General features: G+C 45.0%; 1 protein-coding gene across 1 annotated transcript in view; it reads right to left on the bottom strand.

Moving 5' to 3' along the window:
* calcr (calcitonin receptor) overlaps nt 1–3,017 on the bottom strand; it is a 180,824-nt gene extending 177,807 nt beyond the window's left edge. The window contains exons 1-2 of the mRNA XM_070880001.1: nt 2,904–3,017; nt 2,700–2,810 (exon numbers count right to left, since the gene is read on the bottom strand). Coding sequence (XP_070736102.1) covers nt 2,700–2,810; nt 2,904–2,964 — 172 coding nt within the window. The 5' untranslated portion in view covers nt 2,965–3,017. The remainder of the gene's footprint in view (nt 1–2,699; nt 2,811–2,903) is intronic.
* Nucleotides 3,018–26,113: the final 23,096 nt, after the last annotated feature.

Genomic DNA, 26,113 nt, shown 5'->3' with positions numbered 1-26,113 from the left:
TGAGTACACCAGAGGGGCGGACGCTTGGGGGGAATGTAGTGACTGCCACGATGACGTCATCACGGCGCTGCGTCACCACGATTCTCCTCTTCACTGAAACGGGAGAGCCTCCGTGATGTTTTAACTTCGGTCCACTGGGCCACCAGGGAGGATTTCAGCTGGGCTAGCAGCCTGCTGGCATCCCAGCTGAACACAGGGGCATAATTGTGGGGCCGACGTGGCAGTCAGCTGACAAAAAAAAACAAGGCAGCAGCGGCAGTGCGCTCTCCCTTTAATGGGAACCGTGCTGCCATTGCAGAAGGCCTGAGCCTTACTGGACCGCCGCGAAAAAGCTTGTTTTGGCACTGCTCGGTAGGCCGAAGAATTTCATGGCGGAATTTTGCCGTCGGAGGGGTACATCAGCGGTGTGCAATGTGATGACACAATTAGCACGGATCGGCAGCAGCGGTAGGGGGGGGAGCAGGGCACAGTAGGAGTGGAATTTTGATAATGGCGGCTATTACATGTAAAGTCGGTGGCCATTGCACTCCGCAGCATGGCTGCCGCTTTCCGGTGTTAAGAAGAATGAGAGGGGACCTCATAGTAACATTTAAAATTCTGACGGGTTTAGACAGGTTGGATGCAGGAAGAATGTTCCCAATGTTGGGGAAGTCCAGAACCAGGGGTCACAGTCTAAGGATAAGGGGTAAACCATTTAGGACCGAGATGAGGAGAAATTTCTTCACCCAGAGAGTGGTGAACCTGTGGAATTCTCTACCACAGAAAGTAGTTGAGGCCAATTCACTAAATATATTCAAAAGGGAGTTAGATGAAGTCCTTACTACTAGGGGGATCAAGGGGTATGACGAGAAAGCAGGAAGGGGGTACTGAATTTGCATGTTCAGCCATGAACTCATTGAATGGCAGTGCAGGCTAGAAGGGTCGAATGGCCTACTCCTGCACCTATTTTCTATTTTCTATGTTTCTATGTTTCTATGTTTCTATGTTTAAGAGGTCTTCAGGAAAGGGGCAATTTCTACCCCCAAGTCTTCCTTTCTTTTTTAGCCCTTCCTCACCATTCATAGAAGCTCTCTGAAGCTTCTGGCAGTTCACAGAGACACTCTCCCCTGCCATATCCTTTTATTCACAGAGGTATTGTTTCCTCTAAATGCTTTCGCTCCCCTCAGTTCATCGAGGCACTGAGCCCCTCCAACTATCATCCCCTAATCACAGAGACACCACCCTCCCCTCTAAATCTTTCTTCAGTTTACAGAGACAGGAAAATCGTAAATAGATATGAAAATCAGGAGAGATGTACAACGGACGGCTGAATCGATATCGCCCATTTTACACTATCGTCCAGCGTCAAAATTACCTCTGGGAGTCGTCACCGCCCTTACACTGATGGGCAGGTAAATGCTCCAGTTGTACTAGACCAATCAGGAATTCTCACCTTATCCTGGGACTTGGGAAAATTTTAACCCCAAGAATGGGTGGGTTTAGGTTGGATGAGAAGTTAAAATTTGAAAAGTTTCGAAAGCTGAGCCCAAACCGCTTTCAATCTTTTGGTTTTAATGGAGGTAGGTTGGTGGGGGGGGGGGACAGGGGGCGAGCAACTAATCTGCTTTCAGGAGGAGGGTAGATCGGTAACAGCATTTAAGGAGGGTGCGTGCCTCCATTTTTACATGCTTTTTATTTTTTTACCCATCCCAGCTGGATTTCCTGGGCCTCAGAAAACCTGGCAGGTAAAAGATAGCAAGAAGAGCTGGATCCATAACGTAAGTGCATTTACAGCACTGCTTGTGAGCCAAGAGGAGCAGGAGTGTTTCCTCCAGGCCCAACAAGCGTGCCTGTTTCTTTCCCAGTGATTGGCCGACCCTCATCTCCAGGATCTCCGACCACCCCGCTTCCCCGATCTACCCACGCGATTTCCACCCACCTCCATACTCCCCCCGCGATCTGCCCCCCGACTACGATCTGTCCCTCCATCCACAATCTCTCCTCCCCTGATCACCATCACCTCTCCCCTCACCCCGATCTCTCCCTCCCTGCTCTCTGTTCATCGGCTGCAACCTTGTGCCTTGTGAAGACAGCCTGTCAATTAAGTTGGCTTTCATGCAGGAAACCTGATGAAAAGAATTAAAATATGCTCTCCAGTTAATTTGTGCAGGAGTCCGAGAAACCCATACTTCCTAGTTTCCCATCCTTTGCCACCCCCCCACCGTCCCACTGCTCCACCCCGTCACCTCCCCCCATAAACATCGGAGACAATGTATCTAAGACTCAGTCTAAAATGTGGCCTGGCCTGTGAATTCCGACCAAAATTATCTCTGTGCACTGATTTGAATACAATGTTTAATATTTGTGTCATTGTTCTGTGTGCATCATGTTCACAAAGTAAGAAAAGTGCAGACACAGGAATTTAACACACGTGTTAACCAGTGTCCTTAAGATAGACCACTGAGGAATTTCAACCTGCTTAATGGAAAACAAAAGTTGGTCCAATTCTAACTTTATAAAAGTAGCCATTTTGTTTTCATTCACAACATATGGATAAGTGATGTCTTGTTCTTCCATTTTTATGTCCTAGAGATTGGAGACTTGAGATTATGATTATGACAATAAATACTTTTGTAATAAATATTTAGTTGCTTTATGTGAATAGAAGTGAAGTAGAATACTCGAGTTATAAAGGGAACGGAAAGATACAAGTCTCTTACCAGTTTCATCAAAATCGGGAAAATGCTTTGGGCAGTTCTGCAGGTTTAGTGTTCCAGCTGGTGTATCATCCCAACATAGCCATCCATCCCAGGTTCTGTTACAGTATGGGCCTGTGGTGTCAGAAAGCACGGCTGATTATTTAATATTATTCAAGCAACCATGTTACCAGAGAACCAGGGTTATACCAACTTGTTGCCACTTACCTGATTTATTGTATGAAGAATCCCTGATCATTTTTTCATAGCATTTAAATTGTGCATCCATTATCTTTTGCCTTATTAGGATTTCTTCTGTCTTAACAGATGGAGGCTCAGTTACACTTTCATCATAATTTTCAGTCGATGCAAGGCTTGACGTAATTCTCTGTGAGGTAAAGAGAAGTTGCTTATTGTAGTGTTTAAATTTATCTGCCAAAAATGCATTGCCTGTTCAGTCCTTAAACTTGACACTGAATCAAATCTCATTCAAAACTATGCAAACTGCTTGTCCCCGCCGACCACAATGACTCTTGCCACTGCAGTGATAACATCACTGACACTGTGGAATATATTTTACAACCAGCACTATTGAACACGTAAATGCACTTGTACTAATTTCCTCTCTGTGCTTTTTAACCTATTTACTTTAAACAGATAAACGCTGCATTAAAAAAGTGCCAAAACAAATTTATTACAAGTGTGTTAAGAGTTCATATGGAAACAGAGTTGTTTGGAAATTTACCCTAAGGTAATGCTATAAAAGGCAGTTCCCCACCAAAAATCATGGGAAATTTAAATAAATGTAATACAGCTCTCTGAATTAAATATTAATCTGCATTAAATACATTTGTTGAAGTTTTATTTCTTGTGCAGCTAGATATAGGAAACGATGTAATGCTTGGATCTCACATTGTTGGTTTGACTGCTAAAATTGCCTTTTTAAGAAATTTATGACTTATTCGAGACTGAGAACTTTACATGATCCAGTTGCAAAATCTGATAACACAATCCTGGTTATCTGTAACTGTTTTTTATTATTCCATTGACTCTGGATCAGTTCCTATGGAGTGGAGGGTAGCCAATGTAACCCCACTTTTTAAAAAAGTAGGGAGAGAGAAAACAGGGAATTATAGATCGGTCAGCCTGACATTGGTAGTGGGTAAAATGATGGAATCAGTTATTAAGGATGTCATAGCAGTGCATTTGGAAAGAGGTGACATGATAGGTCCAAGTCAGCATGGATTTGTGAAAGGGAAATCATGCTTGACAAATCTTCTGGAATTTTTTGAGGATGTTTCCAGTAGAGTGGACAAGGGAGAACCAGTTGATGTGGTATATTTGGACTTTCAGAAGGCTTTCGACAAGGTCCCACACAAGAGATTAATGTGCAAAGTTAAAGCACATGGGATTGGGGGTAGTGTGCTGACATGGATTGAGAACTGGTTGTCAGACAGGAAGCAAAGAGTAGGAGTAAATGGGTACTTTTCAGAATGGCAGGCAGTGACTAGTGGGGTACCGCAAGGTTCTGTGCTGGGGCCCCAGCTGTTTACACTGTACATTAATGATTTAGACGAGGGGATTAAATGTAGTATCTCCAAATTTGCAGATGACACTAAGTTGGGTGGCAGTGTGAGCTGCGAGGAGGATGCTATGAGGCTGCAGAGTGACTTGGATAGGTTAGGTGAGTGGGCAAATGCATGGCAGATGAAGTATAATGTGGATAAATGTGAGGTTATCCACTTTGGTGGTAAAAACAGAGAGACAGACTATTATCTGAATGGTGACAGATTAGGAAAAGGGGAGGTGCAAAGAGACCTGGGTGTCATGGTACATCAGTCATTGAAGGTTGGCATGCAGGTACAGCAGGCGGTTAAGAAAGCAAATGGCATGTTGGCCTTCATAGCGAGGGGATTTGAGTACAGGGGCAGGGAGGTGTTGCTACAATTGTACAGGGCCTTGGTGAGGCCACACCTGGAGTATTGTGTATAGTTTTGGTCTCCTAACCTGAGGAAGGACATTCTTGCTATTGAGGGAGTGCAGCGAAGGTTCACCAGACTGATTCCCGGGATGGCGGGACTGACCTATCAAGAAAGACTGGATCAACTGGGCTTGTATTCACTGGAGTTCAGAAGAATGAGAGGGGACCTCATAGAAACGTTTAAAATTCTGACGGGGTTAGACAGGTTAGATGCAGGAAGAATGTTCCCAATGTTGGGGAAGTCCAGAACCAGGGGACACAGTCTAAGGATAAGGGGGAAGCCATTTAGGACCGAGATATATTCACTAAATATATTCAAAAAGGAGTTAGATGAGGTCCTTACTACTAGGGGGATCAAGGGGTATGGCGAGAAAGCAGGAATGGGGTACTGAAGTTGAATGTTCAGCCATGAACTCATTGAATGGTGGTGCAGGCTAGAAGGGCCGAATGGCCTACTCCTGCACCTATTTTCTATGTTTCTATGTCTATGTTTCTATGAGATGAGGAGGAATTTCTTCACCCAGAGAGTGGTGAACCTGTGGAATTCTCTACCACAGAAAGTTGTTGAGGCCAATTCACTAAATATATTCAAAAAGGAGTTAGATGAAGTCCTTACTACTAGGGGGATCAAGGGGTATGGCGAGAAAGCAGGAATGGGGTACTGAAGTTGCATGTTCAGCCATGAGCTCATTGAATGGCGGTGCAGGCTAGAAGGGGCGAATGGCCTACTCCTGCACCTAGTTTCTATGTTTCTATGTTTCTATGTTTCTAATAGCAAAATACAAGCTATTCGTGTTTCCTTCCCCAACCCCACAGTTTCAGGTTTTGGGTAGAGTCTAACACCTCAAACATGAACACATTGAAGATATTTGATACTCAATTAGAGAAAAGCAAGGATTTTTTTGGGGGGGGAGCGGTACTTTGAATCTAAAGTATTCTTTTCAGAAATATTTGTCAAGCTCTGGTGGCTATCATTCAGTTGATCAACTCTGGCGTTCTCTTTGGTTTTTGATGTCAATCCTAGCACTCAAGGTGAAAGTTTGGTACAATATTGAATATCTGAGGCCGATTTTCCTCCCCTCGTCCCTCGATTGCCCCAGAGTTTTGCAAGCGTACAACTTGAGCTCCACTCAACTCGGCTATACTTCTGCTCATTTGAATCTATAGGTCAAATGCTGGGTATGAATACTGCCTCACCTTGGTTCAAAGTTCAAAAATCAATAGTGGCTGCTGTTTTGGACAGTAGCAAAATCCCATAGACCCACAAAGTGAAGCAAACTGTCTCATAGTATTTGTAAAATTGTTACATTAAAATCACAGATTCTTCCTGCCCTTTAACGATTTTTGGAAGTCAAGGCATAGCCTAGCAATGTCTAAAAATATGGTTTCTATGGGTGTTCTTCAATCCAGGGATCGGTCCAATGTTAGGACTGAAAAATGACCTGAAAAGTTCTCATGATACAGGAGTAATTTCCAAGTTTGCTGCATTGACGGTAACCTGACAAAGTGAATTACCTGCCCTTTGTAGAACGTGCCTGATTTTCATCACATTGAAATCAATGGGTTCTACATTGGGCAGGTAATTCGCTTTGCCAGGACATTGCGAAGGCGGTGAAAAAGGCCCCTGTCAATTCTGCATCATTTAAATAGTCCTGCCTATTTCACGTGGGAACTTCCTATGCCCAAATGCTTGGACCCTGGAATTACAAGCCTTATGCAAAAGGGACAGAGCCAGAATTATGAGACTCTGCTCCATTTCCTATCCATAATTGCCAGAGAATTGGCACACATGGCGGGTGTTACAGATAGAAATATCATCACCGGTGGGGCTGCGGTTGTACTCTGCTACACAGACATAGAATATCTGTTCTCAAGTGGCAGATGTTTTCCACAGTCTTTCTGGGAGCAAACTTTAGATCCAAAGTGCATACTTTAATAATACTATTTTATAGATATATTTTTGAACAGTTAGATTGCTGATTGTACTGATAAAGTTGGGCCATTGGATTAACAGAAAGTTAACTATTTTCAGTCTCTGTGAACATTAAATAGCTTCATAAATTCCAACAAGTAAATCACCCCAGATGTATGTTGCAATGAATGAATCATTTCTGATGAATTTATGTAAATTGTTGATGTTTATGACAACATTAATTTCATTGAGTATTTCACATACTCAATAATAAGACACTGGGTTTAAGATGGAAATTGTGAGTTTATCATCGAGTTTATAGAGTTCTTAGCTGTCACTAGCTGTGCATCATTATATTATCCTAACTTTCTAATAAAAGTCCATGGATTATTGCTTCTTAAGAACTCAGCCTTAATCAGCACTCTGCATACGTATGTTGACTGTGAGATGGAGCATGGCGGCGAGAAAGATTGAGAAGAGGGTTGGGGCGATGATACAACCCTGTTTGACCCCGGTCCGGACATGGATTGGGTCTGTGATGGATCCGTTGGGAAGGATCACAGCCTGCATGTCGTCATGGAGCAAGTGGAGGATGGTGACAAACTTTTGGGAGCAACCGAAACGGAGGAGGACGCTCCATCGACCCTCACAGTTGACAGTGTCAAAGACCTTTGTAAGGTCGAAGAAGGCCACGTATAAGGGCTGCCGCTGTTCCCTGCATTTTTCCTAGTGTCTCCAGGCCAGGTCCAAGACCACCCCAACCTAGGTTGTCGAGTTACAGTATGCGGATGACGCCTGCGTCTGCGCACATACAGAGGCTGAACTCCAGGACATAGTCAACGTATTTACTGAGGCATACGAAAGCATGGGCCTTACACTAAACATCCGTAAGACAAAGGTCCTCCACCAGCCTATCTTCACCGCACAGCACTCACCCCCAGTCATCAAGATCCACGGCATGGCCCTGGACACCGTGGACCACTTCCCATATCTCAGGAGCCTCCCATCAACAATACCAGGCGTCGACGACAAGATACAACACTGCCTCCAGTGTGCCAGTGAAGCCTTCGGCCACCTGAGGAAAAGAGTGTTTGAAGACCAGGCCCTCAAAACTGCCACCAAGCTCATGGTCTACAGGGCTGTAGTAATACCTGCCCTCCTGTATGGCTCAGAGACATGGACCATGTACAGTAGACACCTCAAGTCGCTGGAGAAATATCACCAACGATGTCTCCGCAAGATCCTACAAATCCCCTGGGAGGACAGGTGCACCAACATCAGCGTCCTCGTCCAGGCTAACATCCCCAGCATTGAAGCACTGACCACACTCGATCAGCTCCACAGGGCAGGCCATAGAGTTCGCATGCCAGACACGTGACTCCCTAAGCAAGCGCTCTACTCAGAGCTCCTTCACGGCAAACGAGCCAAAGGTGGGCAGCGGAAACGTTACAAGGACACCTTCAAAGCCTCCCTGATAAAGTGCGACATCCTCACTGACACCTGGGAGTCCCTGGTCCAAGACCGCCCTAAGTGGAGGAAGTGCACCCGGGAGGGCGCTGAGCACCTTGAGTCTCAAGGCCAAGAGCATGCAGAAATCAAGCACAGGCAGCAGTAAGAGCGTGCGACAAATCAATCCCACCCACCCCTTCCCTCAACGACTATCTGTCCCACCTGTGACAGAATCTGTGGCTCTCGTATTGGACTGTTCAGCCACCAAAGAACTCACTTCAGGAGTGGAAGCAAGTCTTCCTCGATTCCGAGGGACTGCCTATGATGGTGATGCATATGTATGTTGTAAAACACACTGTAATCATAAATCAAAGTTTACAGTAGATGCTGGATGAGAAGAGAACAAGGATATAAAAAATAAAGACTTGCATTTATATAGCTCCTGTCATGACCACCGGACGTCTCAAAGTGCTTTACAACCAATGAACTACTTTTGGAGTGTAGTCACTGTTGTAATATGAGAAACGTGGCAGCCAACTTGCACACAGCAAACTCCCACAAACAGCAATGTGATAATGGCCAGTTAACCTGTTTTTGTTATGTTGTTTGAGGGATAAATATTGGCCAGGAAACCGGGGATAACTCCCTGCTCTTCTTTGAAATAGTGCCATGGGATCTTTTACATCTGCCTGAGAGAGCAGATGTGGCCTGGTTTAACATCTCAGCCGAAAGACGGCACACCTCAGACAGTGCAGCACTCTCTCAGCACTGCACTGGTCTGTCAGCCTAGATTTATGTGCTCAAGCCCTGGAGTGGGACTTGAAGCCACAAACTTCTGACTCAGAGGTGAGTGTACTCCCCACTGAACCACAGCTGACATTTATAATATTTTCATAAGTTACTGAAAATGCAAAATAAACATACCATAAGAAGTATCTGCTTCACATGTGGTGAGCTGTTGATCTCTGGATGAGCATGATGAATATGAACTCCGTCCTTAAAAACTTAATGGGTAGATTTGTCATTCATTGGAAAGAAGAGGGTATGGGTTTGGCTGGTAAATAGAAGGGCAATGAAAATGATTGTAATCTGTCCCTTATTTATAAAAGATAAGTCCAATGACCTCTCCGTGATCCCTATTTCAATTTGTTCTTATCTACAAAGTCTGTAAATTATAGCATTTATTTATTTATATTTATGTATTTCTCCTCTGTCAAGCAGCTTCCCTTTTTCCATTGCAAGTCCACATAAGATGTTCATCATTGTCAAACATCAACAAGGAAATCTCCCGCTGATTACCACCTACTGCCCTCCCTCAGCTGATAAATCAGTATTCTTCCATATTGAACCCCACTTGGAAGAAGCACGAAGGGTAGCAAGGATGGAGAATTTAAATATCCATCACCAAAAATGGCTCGGTAGCACCACTACTGACTGAAGTGGCTGAGTCCTGAAGGACAGAGCTGTCAGACTGGGCATGCAGCAGGTGGTGAGAGAACCAATACGATAACAAAACCTACTTGGCCTCGTCCTCACCAATCGACCTGTCACAGATGCATCTGTCCATGACCGTATTGGTAGGAGTGATCTCTGCACAGTCCTTGTGGAGATGAAGTCCTTTCTTCACACTGAGGACAGTCTCCATCGTGTTGTGTGGCACGACCACCGTGCTAAATGGGGTAGATTCAGAACAGATCTAGCAGCTCAAAACTGAGCATCCATGAGGTGCTGTGGGCCATCAGCAGCAGCAGATTTGTATTCCACCACAATCTGTAACCTCATAGCCTGTCACATGCCTCACTCTACCATCACCATCAATCCAGGGGACCAACCCTGGTTCAATGATGTATAGAAGAGCATGCCAAGAGAAGCACCAGCTTAGCCTAAAAATGAGATGCCAACCTGGGGAAGCTGCAACACAGGCTAAACAGCAGAAACAAATGCTGTAGACAGAGCTATGTGATCTCACAACCAAGATCAAAGCTCTGCAGTGCTGCCACATCCAGTTGTGAATGGTGGTGGACAATTAAACAACTAACAGGAGGAGGAGGCTCTATGAACATCCCCATTCTCAATGATGGCGGAGCGCAGCACTAAAGCAAAATACAAGCCAGAAGTGCCGAGTAGATGATTCATATCAGCCTCCTCCTGAGATCCCCACCATCACAGAAGCCAGTCTCCAACCAATTCGATTCACTCCATGGGATACCAAGAAATGGCGGAGCAAACTGGATCCCGGATGTCGTGCTGAAGACTTGTGCTCCAGAACTAGCCGTGCCTCTAACCAAGTTGTTTCAGTACAGGTACAACACTGGCATCTATCCAACATTGTGGAAAATTGCCTAAGTATGGCCTGCCCACAAATAGCAGAACAAATCCAATCTAGCCAATTATCACTCCATCAGTCGACTCTTAATCATCAGTAAAGTGATGGAAGTTGTCGGTGACAGTCCTATCAAGTGGAACTTACTCAGCAATAACCTGCTCACTGATGCTCAGTTTGGGTTACGCCAGGACCACTCGGCTCATTACAGCCTTGGTTCAAACATGGAGAAAAGAGCTGAATTCCAGAGGTGAGGTGAGAGTGACTACCCTTGACATCAAGGCAACATTTGATTCAATGTGCCATCAAGGAGCGCTATTAAAATTCAGGCCAATGGAAATTGGGGTGAAAACTCTCCACTGGCTGGAGTCAAACCTCGCATAAAGGAAAATGGTTGTTGTTGTTGGAGGTCAATCATCTCAGCCTCAGGACATCGCTGCAGGAACTCCTCAGGGCAGTGTCCTAGGCCCCAACCATCTTCAGCTGCTTCCTGCCATCATAAGGTCAGAAGTAGGGATGTTTGCTGATGACTGCACAGTTTTCAGTTTCATTTGCAACTCCTCATAATGAAGCAGTCCGTGCCTGCATGCAGTAAGACTTGAATGACATTCAGGCTAGGGTTGGTAAGTGGCAAGTAACATTTGCGCCACATTCAACAGCATTACCATCACTGAATCTGCCAACATCAACATCCTTAGGATCACCATTGACCAGAAACTTAACTGAACCAGCCACATAAATACTGTGGCTACAAGCACAGGTCAAAGGCTGGGGATTCAGTGGCATGTCGTCATCTGACTCCCAAAAGTCTTTCCACCATCTGCAAAGCACAAGTCGGGAGTGTGATGGAATACTCTCCACTTGCTTGAATGAGTGCAGCTCCAATAACACTCAAGAAGCTCAACACCATCCAGAATAAAGCAGTCCACTTGATTGCCACCCCATCCACCACCTTAAGCATTCACTCCCTCTACCACTGGCACACCATGACTGCAGTGTGCACCATCCACAAGATGCACTGCAGCAACTTGCCTCAACAGCACCTCTCAAACCCACGACCTCTACCACCTAGAAGGACAATGGCAGCAGGCGCATGGGAACATCATCACCTCCACGTTCCCCTCCAAATCACACAGCATCCTGACTTGGAAATATATCGTCGTTCCTTCATGGTCACTGGGTCAAAATCTTGGAACTCCCTCCCTAACAGCACTGTGGGAGTACCTTCACCACACGGACTGTAGCGGTTCAAGAAGGTGGCTCGCTACCACCTTTTCAAGGGCAATTAGGGATGGGCAATAAATGCTGGCCTTGCCAGCGATGCCCACACCCCATGAATACGTTTTTTTAAAGTCCAACAACTTGTTTCAACCGAAATTGAGGGTCTTGAATATGACATCCTGGTCCAAGTTGATCTGAACCTGGACACACGTCAAATCGTACATTTATAGTCTATGACCCTGGGTTAGGGAAGATGGCTTCTGCTCCTGATTCCAACCCAAGGGTTCCTCTAGAATGTGTACATGTGTGAACATCCGGTGAAGACAAGACTGGGCTTGGCTGTGATGCAAGATTCATGTGCATAAAATGACTACTTGTTCAAAATACTAGAGAATGCCCCACATCCATAGACCAGTACACCTGTAGGAGTCAGTGCCTCCAGGAGGCAAGGGATAGAAGAAATGGAAAAAACATTGGCAAAAGAGGATATTTGACCAAATTGACGAGCACTGAAGGGCATGAGATTTGGGGAATTATTTCTGAAATGGGTACACTTCTTTTATTCTAGTTCTGGATCTTCATTCTTAAAAGCAACACAGTATTACATTTATGTCCTGTCCAAAGGTCAAACCGTCTTATTTTTATATTCGTAATTGAATCTCTGGCCATTGATGTACAAGATATTGAAGAAATAAAAGTGAGAGCACAAAATCTTCAGTCTGCCTTGGAGGAACTTCCTCATGACCAGAATAAAGCAGTAGTTAGCAATTCTACGCCATCCAGCACTTCTAAAATTAATCTTTATGACAAAATCTTGCTTTTATCCCATCAGCAGAAGGAAAGAGACTTGGGTCAAGACATAATAAAACAGTAAGATCTTGATCAGTTGACCAGTAATAGTCATCTCAAGCACTATGAAGTACTGCCAATCAAAAATCAATCACAAACATCCTTCTAACTATAAGGGATACTTTTCTCCAATACAGGTACCTTAAATTCGACACTTTGGAGGTATATTTCCACTGCGTGTTAAAAACCAATGTGGTAATGTAAGTGACTCTATCATTCACTTTGAAATTATTCATGTACCTGGTTGTTGCACATGTTAATACACAAATTTTATTTGAACAAAAATGGAATGACATTTATCCATAATCTTTTTGACCTCTGCTTTTCATCTTAATGGATTCTTTTAAGAAATATATAATTCTCAAAATGGCTTCTGCAACTGTTTTCTGGAAAACTGGCTCATATTGTTTTGATTTTGCTTGAAATATATCAGAAAGAAACCAGTCAAGACAAAATTGTTGGTAACAGACATTTACTAATCACCCAACTGAATAAACAATTAACATATCATTGTTACAGATATTACACTGTCTAGAGTGCGAACTCTGTGCTTTCAGTTGAACTTTTATTACAGGAGTATGAATGTGTCTGTGTTTCCAGTAAAGGATAATTTTCATAAATAAAAAGCTTTAAAAACACACAAAGACCCTCACATTTTCATACTAAACAGATATCTGAGGATGACAATCCACAGAGGTAAAAATTATGAGATGGGTAATGGGTACTGCAGTTGAATAAATACTAACCTTTTACCTCCAGGACTTGGGTTCAGACATTTGAGTTCCAATTCCCCTCCATTTGCAGAGTGACATGTGTTTGGCAATCTCTAGTTCCTTGAGGGCATGGGTCTACATCACAAAACTACTCCTAACATGGTCAATAATTGATGCTGGAAACTGAAAACATCACATGGTGCAGTAATGGGTGTACTCCCATGGATGACCCCAAGGCACATTATCAGAGTAGTGTTAAACAAACTCTACTTTGCACCTAACCATTCTATATGTGACCCAAGAGTGCCTGATGTTTTCAGTAGATATCTGAAATGAAAGGTGTCTCTATTCTCCAACATAAATATCCCTCATCTTGATGAGCATAAAATTCAATCAAAAAAATTGCGGGGGAGTAATCTGCATATTAACAGATAAGAGCTGGGAGGACAGAACTTTCTGGAAACAAACTACAAAGTAACCCTGATCTATGCATGCTTCTGTTGTATGCAGTTACCCCATATCTGGATCCCACTAAATAATATCTATTCATCCTTCTTGTGCCCAAATATGTTGCCTTTCCTCACACTTTTTTATAATAGGGCTCTGCTGTTAGATTTCATTACTCATAAACTTTATCTTATTAAACAGTAAGTATGAAATTTCAAATGAGGAATGTATCAGTGGTTGCATTTTGAAAGACCCTTAGATATTGTAGTAATCTCACAGCAACTGAAGGAAGCATCATTCACTTTCAAATGATTTAACAAAGAAACCAATCTTACAAAGTAAGAACAAAATCCAGCCACATGTCAATCAGAATTCTTAATTATTGTTGGCACTGTGTTAAAATGGTAACCTTCACCTCAATTTCCTGTTCTCTATTTATTGATGAACTGGAAAGCGTATCACCTGCACCCTGGAAGATTGTCAGAAACAGTTACCAGCCTAATGATTGGGTGCACTGAAAGAATCAGTTGATTTTATTCAGCTGAAAATGTAATAGAAACATAGAAACATAGAAAATAGGTGCAGGAGTACCCCTTTCCTGCTTTCTCTCCGTACCCCTTGATCCCATTGGCCGTAAGGGCCACATCTAACTCCCTTTTGAATATATCTAACAAACTGGCCTCAACAACTTTCTGTGGTAGAGAATTCCACAGGTTCACAATTCATAGAAACATAGAAACATAGAAAATAGGTGCAGGAGTAGGCCATTCGGCCCTTCTAGCCTGCACCGCCATTCAATGAGTTCATGGCTGAACATTCAACTTCAGTACCCCATTCCTGCTTTCTCGCCATACCCCTTGATCCCCCTAGCAGCAAGGACCTCATCTAACTCCTTTTTGAATATATTTAGTGAATTGGCCTCAACAACTTTCTGTGGTAGAGAATTCCACAGGTTCACCACTCTCTGGGTGAAGAAGTTCCTCCGCATCTCGGTCCTAAATGGCTTACCCCTTATCCTTAGACTGTGACCCCTGGTTCTGGACTTCCCCAACATTGGGAACATTCTTCCTGCATCTAACCTGTCTAACCCCGTCAGAATTTTATATGTTTCTATGAGGTCCCCTCTCATTCTTCTGAACTCCAGTGAATACAAGCCCAGTTGATCCAGTCTTTCTTGATAGGTCAGTCCCGCCATCCCGGGAATCAGTCTGGTGAACCTTCGCTGCACTCCCTCAATAGCAAGAATGTCCTTCCTCAGGTTAGGAGACCAAAACTGTACACAATACTCCAGGTGTGGCCTCACCAATGCCCTGTACAACTGTAGCAACACCTCCCTGCCCCTGTACTCAAATCCCCTTGCTATGAAGGCCAACATGCCATTTGCTTTCTTAACCGCCTGCTGCACCTGCATGCCAACCTTCAATGACTGATGTACCATGACACCCAGGTCTCTTTGCACCTCCCCTTTTCCTAATCTGTCACCATTCAGATAATAGTCTGTCTCTCTGTTTTTACCACCAAAGTGGATAACCTCACATTTATCCACATTATACTTCATCTGCCATGCATTTGCCCACTCACCTAACCTATCCAAGTCGCTCTGCAGCCTCACAGCATCCTCCTCGCAGCTCACACTGCCACCCAACTTAGTGTCATCCGCAAATTTGGAGATACTACATTTAATCCCCTCATCTAAATCATTAATGTACAGTGTAAACAGCTGGGGCCCCAGCACAGAACCTTGCGGTACCCCACTAGTCACTGCCTGCCATTCTGAAAAGTACCCATTTACTCCTACTCTTTGCTTCCTGTCTGACAACCAGTTCTCAATCCATGTCAGTACACTACCCCCAATCCCATGTGCTCTAACTTTGCACATCAATCTCTTGTGTGGGACCTTGTCGAACGCCTTCTGAATGTCCAAATATACCACATCAACTGGTTCTCCCTTATCCACTCTACTGGAAACATCCTCAAAAAATTCCAGAAGATTTGTCAAGCATGATTTCCCTTTCACAAATCCATGCTGACTTGGACCTATCATGTCACCTCTTTCCAAATGCACTGCTATGACATCCTTAATAATTGATTCCATCATTTTACCCACTACCGATGTCAGGCTGACCGGTCTATAATTCCCTGTTTTCTCTCTCCCTCCTTTTTTAAAAAGTGGGGTTACATTGGCTACCCTCCACTCCATAGGAACTGATCCAGAGTCAATGGAATGTTGGAAAATGACTGTCAACGCATCCACTATTTCCAAGGCCACCTCCTTAAGTACTCTGGGATGCAGTCCATCAGGCCCTGGGGATTTATCGGCCTTCAATCCCATCAATTTCCCCAACACAATTTCCCGGCTAATAAGGATTTCCCTCAGTTCCTCCTCCTTACTAGACCCCCCGACCCCTTTTATAACCGGAAGGTTGTTCGTGTCCTCCTTCGTGAATACCGAACCAAAGTACTTGTTCAATTGGTCCGCTATTTCTTTGTTCCCCGTTATGACTTCCCCTGATTCTGACTGCAGGGGACCTACGTTTGTCTTTACTAACCTTTTTCTCTTTACATATCTATAGAAACTTTTGCAATCCGTCTTAATGTTCCCTGCAAGCTTCTTCTCATACTCCATTTTCCCTGCCCTAATCAAACCCTTTGTCCTCCTCTGCTGAGTTCTAAATTTCTCCCAGTCCCCAGGTTCGCTGCTATTTCTGGCCAATTTGTATGCCACTTCCTTGGCTTTAATACTATCCCTGATTTCCCTTGATAGCCACGGTTGAGCCACCTTCCCTTTTTTATTTCTATGCCAGACAGGAATGTACAATTGTTGTAGTTCATCCATGCGGTCTCTAAATGTCTGCCATTGCCCATCCACAGTCAACCCCTTAAGTATCATTCGCCAATCCATCTCAGCCAATTCACGCCTCATACCTTCAAAGTTAGCCTTCTTTAAGTTCTGGACCATGGTCTCTGAATTAACTGTTTCATTCTCCATTCTAATGCAGAATTCCACCATATTATGGTCACTCTTCCCCAAGGGGCCTCGCACAACGAGATTGCTAATTAATCCTTTCTCATTACATAACACCCAGTCTAAGATGGCCTCCCCCCTAGTTGGTTCCTCGACATATTGGTCTAAAAAACCATCCCTTATGCACTCCAGAAAATCCTCCTCCACCGTATTGCTTCCAGTTTGGTTAGCCCAATCTATGTGCATATTAAAGTCACCCATTATAACTGCTGCACCTTTATTGCACGCACCCCTAATTTCCTGTTTGATGCCCTCCCCAACATCACTACTACTGTTTGGAGGTCTGTACACAACTCCCACTAACGTTTTTTGCCCTTTGGTGTTCTGCAGCTCTACCCATATAGATTCCACATCATCCAAGCTAATGTCCTTCCTAACTATTGCCTTAATCTCCTCCTTAACCAGCAATGCTACCCCACCTCCTTTTCCTTTTATTCTATCCTTCCTGAATGTTGAATACCCCTGGATGTTGAGTTCCCAGCCCTGCTCATCCTGGAGCCACGTCTCCGTAATCCCAATCACATCTTATTTGTTAACATCTATTTGCACAGTTAATTCATCCACCTTATTGCGGATACTCCTTGCATTAAGACACAAAGCCTTTAGGCTTGTTTTTTTAACACCCTCTGTCCTTTTAGAATTTTGCTGTACAATGGCCCTTTTTGTTCTTTGCCTTGGGTTTCTCTGCCCTCCACTTTTCCTCATCTCCTTTCTGTCTTTTGTTTTTGCCTCCTTTTTGTTTCCCTCTATCTCCCTGCATTGGTTCCCATCCCCCTGCCATATTAGTTTAACTCCTCCCCAACAGCACTAGCAAACACTCCCCCGAGGACATTGGTTCCGATTCTGCCCAGGTGCAGACCGTCCGGATTGTACTGGTCCCACCTCCCCCAGAACCGGTTCCAATGCCCCAGGAATTTGAATCCCTCCCTGCTGCACCATTGCTCAAGCCACGTATTCATCTGAGCTATCCTGCGATTCCTACTCTGACTAGCACGTGGCACTGGTAGCAATCCCGAGATTACTACTTTTGAGGTCCTACTTTTTAATTTAGCTCCTAGCTCCTTAAATTCATTTCGTAGGAACTCATCCCTTTTTTTACCTATGTCATTGGTACCAACGTGCACCACGACAACTGGCTGTTCTCCCTCCCTTTTTAGAATGTCCTCCACCCGCTCCGAGACATTCTCTGAGTGAAGAAGTTTCTCCTCATCTCGGTCCTAAAAGGCTTACCCCTAATCCTTAGACTGTGACCCCTGGTTCTGGACTTCCCCAACATCGGGAAAATTCTTCCTGCATCTAACCTGCCCAATCCCCTCAGAATTTTATATACTTCGATGAGATCTCCTCTCATTCTTCTAAATTCCAGTGACTATAGGCCTAGTCGATCCAGTCTTCCTTCGTATGTCAGTCCTGCCATCCTGGAAATCAGTCTGGTGAACCTTCGCTGCACTCCCTCAATAGCAAGAATGTCCTTCCTCAGGTTAGGAGACCAAAACTGCACACAATACTCAAGTTGTGGTCTCATCAATTCCCTGTACAGCTGCAGTAAGACCTCTCTGCTCCTATACTCAACTCCCCTTGCTATGAAGGCCAACATGCCATTAGCTTTCTTTACTGCCTGCGGTACCTGCATGCCTACTTTCAATGACTGATGTACCATGACACCAGGTCTCATTGCACCTCCCCTTTTAGTAATCTGTCACCAGTCAGATAATCTGCATTCCTGTTTTTGCCACCAAAGTGGATAACCTCACACTTATTCACATTATATTGCATCTGCCATGCATTTGCCCATTCACTTAACCTGTCCAAGTCCCCCTGCAGCCTCCGAGCATCCTCCTCGCAGCTCACACTGCCACCCAGCTTAGTGTCATCTGCAAACTTGGAGATATTACATTCAATTCCTTCGTCTAAATCATTAATATATATTGTAAATAGCTGGGGTCCCAGCACGGAACCCTGTGGCACTCCACTAGTCACTGCCTGCCATTCTGAAAAGGACCCATTTATTCCCACTCTCTGCTTCCTGTCTGCCAAGCAGTTCTCTATCCACGTCAATACATTACCCCCAATACCTTGTGCCTTAATTTTGCACACTAATCTCTCGTGTGGGACCTTGTCAAAAGCCTTTTGAAAGTCCAAATACACCACATCCACTGGTTCTCCCTTGTCCACTCTACTAGTTACATCGTCAAAAAATTCTAGAAGATTTGTCAAGCATGATTTCCCTTTCATAAATCCATGCTGACTTGGACCGATCCTGTCACTGCTTTCCAAATGTGCTGCTATTACATCTTTAATAATTGATTCCAACATTTTACCCACTACCGATGTCAGGCTAACTGGTCTATAATTCCCTGTTTTCTCTCTCCCTCCTTTTTTAAAAAGTGGGGTTACATTAGCTACCCTCAAATCCATAGGAACTGAGCCAGAGTCCATGGAATGTTGGAAAATGACCACCAATGCATCTATTATTTCTGGAGCCACTTCCTTAAGTACTCTGGGATGCGGACTATCAGGCCCTGGGGATTTATCGGCCTTCAGTCCCTTCAATTTCCCTAACACCATTTCCTGACTAATAAGGATTTCCCTCAGTTGCCCCTTCTCGCTAGACCCTCGCTCCCCTAGTATTTTCGGGAGGTTATTCATGTCTTCCTTAGTGAAGACAGAACCAAAGTAATCTAATAGAGGAGATCTGTATGATATTGGTTTTGCTGAAAATGAAATGCTACATGATTCCATTAATTGGTCTGTGCTGTCTGTAGCTATTTGTGTCATTCACGAAATCCATGTGTCACCAGGGCATTGTCCTCATGTTGTTTAAACGAGATTACTGTTCTGACAATTTTTCTCTTCACAACAAGACCACATCCTCATTTCAGTTCAACAAAGTAATATTCTTATAGCAATTCATCCTGCACAGTTACAAAGACCAAAGTCTGGAGATACATTGGTTGACTTGGAACTACTTCAGACTAATTTCATACATTTTGAGCTGTACTAAAGGACTTATATCACACCCCTTAACTAGTTCAGCCACTTCTATCACTAATCCAATAGCCTGAAAAAGCTCCAGCTATTCCCAATAATATAGGAGGAATTTTAACACTCCCCAATTGGTGAGGAAGGATTCCTGTCGATTACCCATTTTTACTCTGCTTACATTGGCAGTGGATGAGGTTCCCTCCATTCCCTGTCGCACCACCCTCACAATGCTCCCCACCACCAGACCTACCTTGCTGCCGTCAACCTTTCTGTCTACCCCCCCGCTGGCCAGCTGCCAGTAAATGGGTAAGCAGCTGACTGACAACATTGAAATGAGGCCCAGCAGTTAAAATCCGCCGGGCCTTAAATAAATACTCCTGCATGGGATTGCTGTTCACTCCTGCCTGCTTCCAGCCAGAAGTTAAAATTTGCCCTTATATGTCTTATTACATCATATGTAGCACTGCCCATGTGCTGAGTACTGTGTTGATGATGTTGTTGTTTTTATATCTTCACACTTTCCCTTGAAAGTAATGGAGGGATTCACAGGCTGATTAACAGTCTGACAGGTGACTATGTCAATATTCCTTTCAAGGTCGTAACCATTTGTATATGAGCTCATAGGCCGTGAGTCCTATACCTTGGGAGCATTTTATCGTCTCCCACAACCCACGCGAGGAGGTGGGGAGGCCAACCACCCCCACCGAACTTGAGTATCATGCTGGGTGTCAACTAACATCTGCAGGGGAAGAGGTGCTGAAGATCAGCAGAGTCTTGGCATGCCTGGCTGTCGGAGATGGGGAAATGGAGGTCTCCCAGCTACCTGATGACATCATTAAATATCAGACAGCCAAATTGGTATACAACACTTGTCATGTTGACTTAATGTGAACAGTGAGTGAAATATGACCATGTGTAAAATGATAACTTCAAACATTCTTGCCTTGACTCTACTCATTCAATTATTTTATCCCCCACAGGACCTTCACACGTCCAGCAGGATGTGATCCAGGTCACTGATGATGACAATAATGACAATGACCCCTCAGAGAGTTCAATCCCTCTGATACTCGTACCTTGATGGGAATAATTAGAGAGATAGTTTGGTTTTCACATGGTGACTCGCACTTCACAAGTGAGCAGGGACAGCAGTGGAGAATCCGGATCAGAGAGTGCAGGACTCTCCAAGCTCGGCTCAGCTGGGGGCCATCAATGAAAAGGATAATTATTGAGCAGCAACAGAGATTGTGTGATGTACTTGACAAGCGTTCCAAGCGCACTGTGAACGATTGCAGAGAGATTGGAGGAGTCCACCTCAGGCATGAGTGGGATGCTGTAGTAGGCCATTGCGATGATGTCTCCTTCCATGTATACAGCGGATAACTGCATGAAGCATCAAACGCAGCAATCAAACGAGTGCATGCAGGCCTTCAAGAAGGGCTTCACACTCTGAATGCCAATTTATGGTGATTTTGACAGCCACTGGTAAAGCGTGGCCACAGGTCCAGCTGGCAGCAGGTCTTGATCCAGCAGGCTGCAAATGTCTGCCACCACCTGGCACGACACCTTGAGCCTCCTGCGACACTGGTGTTCAGACATATCGAGAAAGCTGCCTGTAGATCCAGGTATAACCTCCTGCTAGCTAAACCTCGCTGCTATCCTCCTCTCAACTGTGAAGCTACAGATCTGTAACCAGCAGGCTGTTACTGGTGCTGTTATTGGTCATCTTGGTTCTCATCTGACATCCAGTCTAAGGCAGTATAACTGGCACCCAAGCTGATCTGATAAATCAGAGCTCCAAAGTGCAGATCAAACCTCCAAAGTTTAGATAACACCTCCATAGTATTGAAGAAACTTCCAAAGTGTGTAAAGTAACCTTCAGCATAGGGACTGTGAACAAACCATTTCCCACAAGAAGGTAAGAAAACAGCTATGAGTATGGAGTACTTATTGTTATTTTTCCCTGAAGTGGCTTCAGCCTGTTTTCTCACCTTCCTTTCAATCGTGAGTTTCAGGAAGCCTGGGAAACCCATGGACCCAAAGTTAATGTTGCAAACCAATGTCAATGGCCGTGATTTTACAAGCCTTGACGGGTCCATGGCAGGCAATGGCGGTAGTGGGTCCCGGCCCCGCTGCTGTCTCCATCCTGGTCTCTGAAATGAATTTCCCCCGATTGGGCTAGTTAAGCCTACCTAGTGCCTTTCCCGGCCAATTGGAGGAAGTGGGTCTGGTGACGTCATTCATGACGCATCATCAGCCGGTTTCGTTAAATTCATGTCAAAATTTAGTTTGATATTTGTGCTGTCAGTGTTCTACAGTCCTGAGGTGCTGCAAACACTGACAAGCACTGCACAAAGGTGCAGGCTGCACCCAGGCTCTCCTATGACTCCCTACATATGCTTATGGAGCAAGTCATAGCATGCAGGGAAGTTCTCCTCCCTTCCAATAGGCGGAAGAGACGTCCCCAGGACACCAACGCAGCCTGGTTGCACATTGCAGAGGAGGGCACAAGCAGGGATTTGGTCAGGAGGACCTGGCTGTAGTGCCGCAAACATTTCAATGATCTCAGTAGATCACAAAATGTTAGTACAAACCACACTCAACCTCATCCTGCTGTGCCACTCATCACATCCCCATCACTCTAGATTCCCTACCCTACTCCTGCACATCCTTACTCACACCAACTTACCTTGCACCTCCACCCATCCCTCTCTATCTATATTGTCACATCCCCATCTCATTAGTCACCATCACACTCACCCTCATCCTTTGTCCAATCATACCAACTAACAACACACAAGATAGGCACTTGGGTGTTTTATGCAATGTCCATGTAAAGTTTCTGTTAATGGGCTGTCAAACATTGAAACCTTTATTTTCACCATTTTGCATTCTTGGACAGATTTGTGTGCACCTATGGAAGTGGTTTAGTGAGATGTAGTGAAAGATGAGACATAACAGTACCCCTTGCAGTAGTGATAAGTGTGCAAGGAATGACTTGGTCATTGAAGGGATGTTTTATGTTGTTGGTGTGGCTGAGTGCCAACCTGGCATATCATGTGGCAGCCAGGGTGTACAACATCAAAGTGAAGTAAATCTGACCATGGTGAGGCCACCCCTGGCCTCCCAGACAGCAATGTGGTCGGGTGCTGATGCCCTGTGCCCTGTGCAGCATCAGGTGATTGCAGAGAAGGTTGGTGGTGTTGTTGTTGGTGCTGCTGGAATTGGTGCTGATCGTGGTGGGATTCTGAGGACCAAGGTGAGAGAGTATAAAGGGCATCCATGCTGATAGAATAGATGGTAGAGATGACAGAAGTGACCTGTCAATGGTAAGAGAGGTAATGAGGTCACATTGGATGGAGACTTGTGCAAAGACTTGCAGCATGGTGAATCAGTTATGGAAGTGCAGTGAGGAAGAGTTTGTGGCTGAGGGAAGATATCTCTGTAAGGTGGGAGCTTTTACTCTAGATTTGAAGCTGTCAACTCAACAGCTGATTCAATGGCCACTGAATTCCCGCTTCAGCTTGACAGTTGTGGTCCATGACCAGCGTGGGTCTTATGAGCGAGCTGTCAAATGCAGAAGGTTAGCTGAAATTCATTCATAAGTGGCTCTAAACAAGCCACTAATGACCTGAATTTGGCCCCCTGCTATGAACCCGCTGCTGCGTATTAGGTCTGCTCAGTGTTGACAGACCTGACATCACGGAAAGGCGCGTGGCGACAGGTTAACAGCGAGGTCCCAACCCACTGGGGAAAAAAACACTTTCCCACCTGACCCATCACCAATTGTGCCTGTGCACACTGCGCAAAATCCAGCCCAATATCACTCTAATTGAGCGAGGGAGTTGGTCACACAAAGCATAACGTGCTGCAGTGAAACCCGGAAGTCAGCCGGTTGGAGCTTGCTTCCTGATGCCTGTTAATTTTGCTGGATTTATCCCGCTCCCAAACCCATGTGCTCCTGCATATTAAAATCCAGCCAAGAGTTGTAAGATGTCTGGATAGATTAAAGGTGCAATAGAGTACAGCCAACAACAGGACGACTGGTGTGCAGCTGTTCATGAAAGGTAAGTGCTGAGGAACTCTTTTATCTACAGTTCAAAATATAGTGACTTACTGCCACACTGCCTTTTTATACTTCCTACCATTAATGCCCACACTTTGCTTTGCTGGTACATTATTCTGTAGAATCATAGGGCTAGACTTTCCATTATTACCGCTGAGCGATATTTCCGGCTTTAGTGGTTGTTTTATTTTTCAGGATCGCCGGAATATCGCCCATTTTAAAAACTTTGCTTTTTTAACTTGGGTGATAGCCTTAGCGATGTGAAATGGGCGATAGCAATTCAGTCATGCAAGGCTGGCGTCCATAGCAACAGCCGTTCTGCGCATTTGCATTTTTTTTTCAGGCAAATAACTTTCCCCGCGATTCAGGAGGTCAGGGGTCATCAGGGAGGGAGCGAGAGAAGGAAGGTAGTGTTGAGGCAATGGAGAGGGAACACGAGGAGACTGGAGAGAGTGCTGCGGAGGTTGCAGGGAGCAGGAGGGCGAAAGCTTTTTCTGATGAAGCCAACAAAGCTATGGTCCATGACGTGGAGACTCGATCGGGCCAATTAACCTGGGGTGGGTGTGGGAAACCTCTCCACCGGATATACCAATGAATATGGGCGAACATCGCTGAAGTGGTATCTTCAGCAGCCCACGACGTGAGAGAGGTAAACCACTGCCGCAAGCGCTGGAAAGGGGTGGCATCTGTAAGAGTAAGTATTAAATTATTACATTTATAATTGTAATGATCCACTGACTCATTAATTAGAATGTAAATCTGATGGATTGTAATTAAGTTGGGTAATCTTGGGTAGCATCTCTGTTAAGATTTAGATTGGGGTCGGAACCTGCGCCCCCAGGACTCTAACCGTGGGAGGGCAGGTGCCCGAGGAACCATTCCGTGCAAATGTGCTTTCGTAATCTTGCTGAGATGCCTTAAACTGAATCAATAGTATTATTATTTAAATGCTTTGATCAAAAATTGAGGCCAAAGGAATGATTGGAAACAGACAGACCACAAACACTCGGCATTTCTATCACTTTAGTTTAGGAGAATGATTAAATTATATCACTGCTTGTGTGCTGTGAGCAACTCTTTAACTGGGGCACCATCTCCTTTTTGGTTAGGTTGATGGATGGGGGCATGACTGAGCACTGAGGGGTCCGGTCAGCTTTTCCCAGACTGTAAATCTCTCTGGCTGCTGTCAGTCACACAGTGACCCAGCATGGACTGGGGGAGAGCTGCCCTGGCTCACTGTCTGCCCTGGGACACTTGGGACATTAGATCCGGCCAGATGGAAGTCTCTGAGCCCAGCCCAGGGACACGGTGCCCCTTCCCCTCATAGTCCTGCCGAGCTCACCAGCGGTCCTGATTCCCCCCTCTCAGGGACCTCCATCGATTGCAATAACCCGACTCCCTCCCCTCAGGCAGCGAATGGCATGGCCAGTCGATGGGACCATTCCTGGGGCTTGTACGCGAGGAGGTTGGTGTCACGCATTAGTTCCTAACCACGATCTTATTAAATTTTTTCTCTGAACGTAGATGTTATAGCCATGCTTCAATTGCATACAAATCGTATTAGCATATAACGTTAATGATGAATAGCATGCGTGATGACTGTGGATTACAATATCTGTGTGTTTCTGTAATAGTACCTAGGCAATTAGCTTATGCCATGCTCTTGTCACATTTGCAGAAGACGATATCTAAGAATTGGGCGGAGCAAAGGCAGACCGGAGGAGGGCCTGTGGATCTTTTTCAGTTAACCGACCTGGAGGAGCGTGCCTCAGTCCTTGTAGGGGCACATAATCGTTCTGCCACCAGTGGTGGTGCAGATCCCATTGTTGCGCCACATAAGTAATGTATAAACCACTAATTTAAAGTAATTTAATGCCATTTCATTATAATATGTGAATGATGTAATGCTATGCATGCAGCTTCTGTACTCTTCTGTACTCTCACATTAATTATATGTAACATCTCTCGTTCATATTTATTGCAGTGGTGTTGCTCCTTGTACATATGCCTGCGCAGCGCAATCATTCTCATGTCTTCCCTTCTCTTCTACTAACCTCAATTATGTTTTCCAGCTCCCCGGGCTGCCCAAACACGACGGGAGGCCCCTGGAGCAGAACCCCAATTGCTGCAGGTCATGTTGACCACGGGGGAAGAAGATACAACCGAGGGGGAGGATGATGAGCCGGTCGAGGAATCTGCAGTACCTGCAGCCATGTCATCCTCAACGGATGAAGTAGCAGGGCCAAGTCGCTTGCAGCAGGGCACTCTGAGTTGTCCAGTGCCCATGCTGACACCCCGGAGGTTGGGTCAACAAGGTAGGCACACGCAGTGACGGGCAGATGTGAACGAGGACATGGTGTCTCTGTCGAGGGCGAGCATCGACATTGGTCAAGAGCTCCTCCAAGCACCTGGTGGGTTAACCGGCAACATTGCCACACTACCTGCTAGAATCTCGGAGGACATGGGG

The sequence above is a fragment of the Pristiophorus japonicus genome, chromosome 5 (genome assembly GCF_044704955.1).
Source record: "Pristiophorus japonicus isolate sPriJap1 chromosome 5, sPriJap1.hap1, whole genome shotgun sequence".
NCBI lineage: Eukaryota > Metazoa > Chordata > Chondrichthyes > Pristiophoridae > Pristiophorus > Pristiophorus japonicus.
This window is presented reverse-complemented; position numbering and strand designations above follow the sequence as displayed.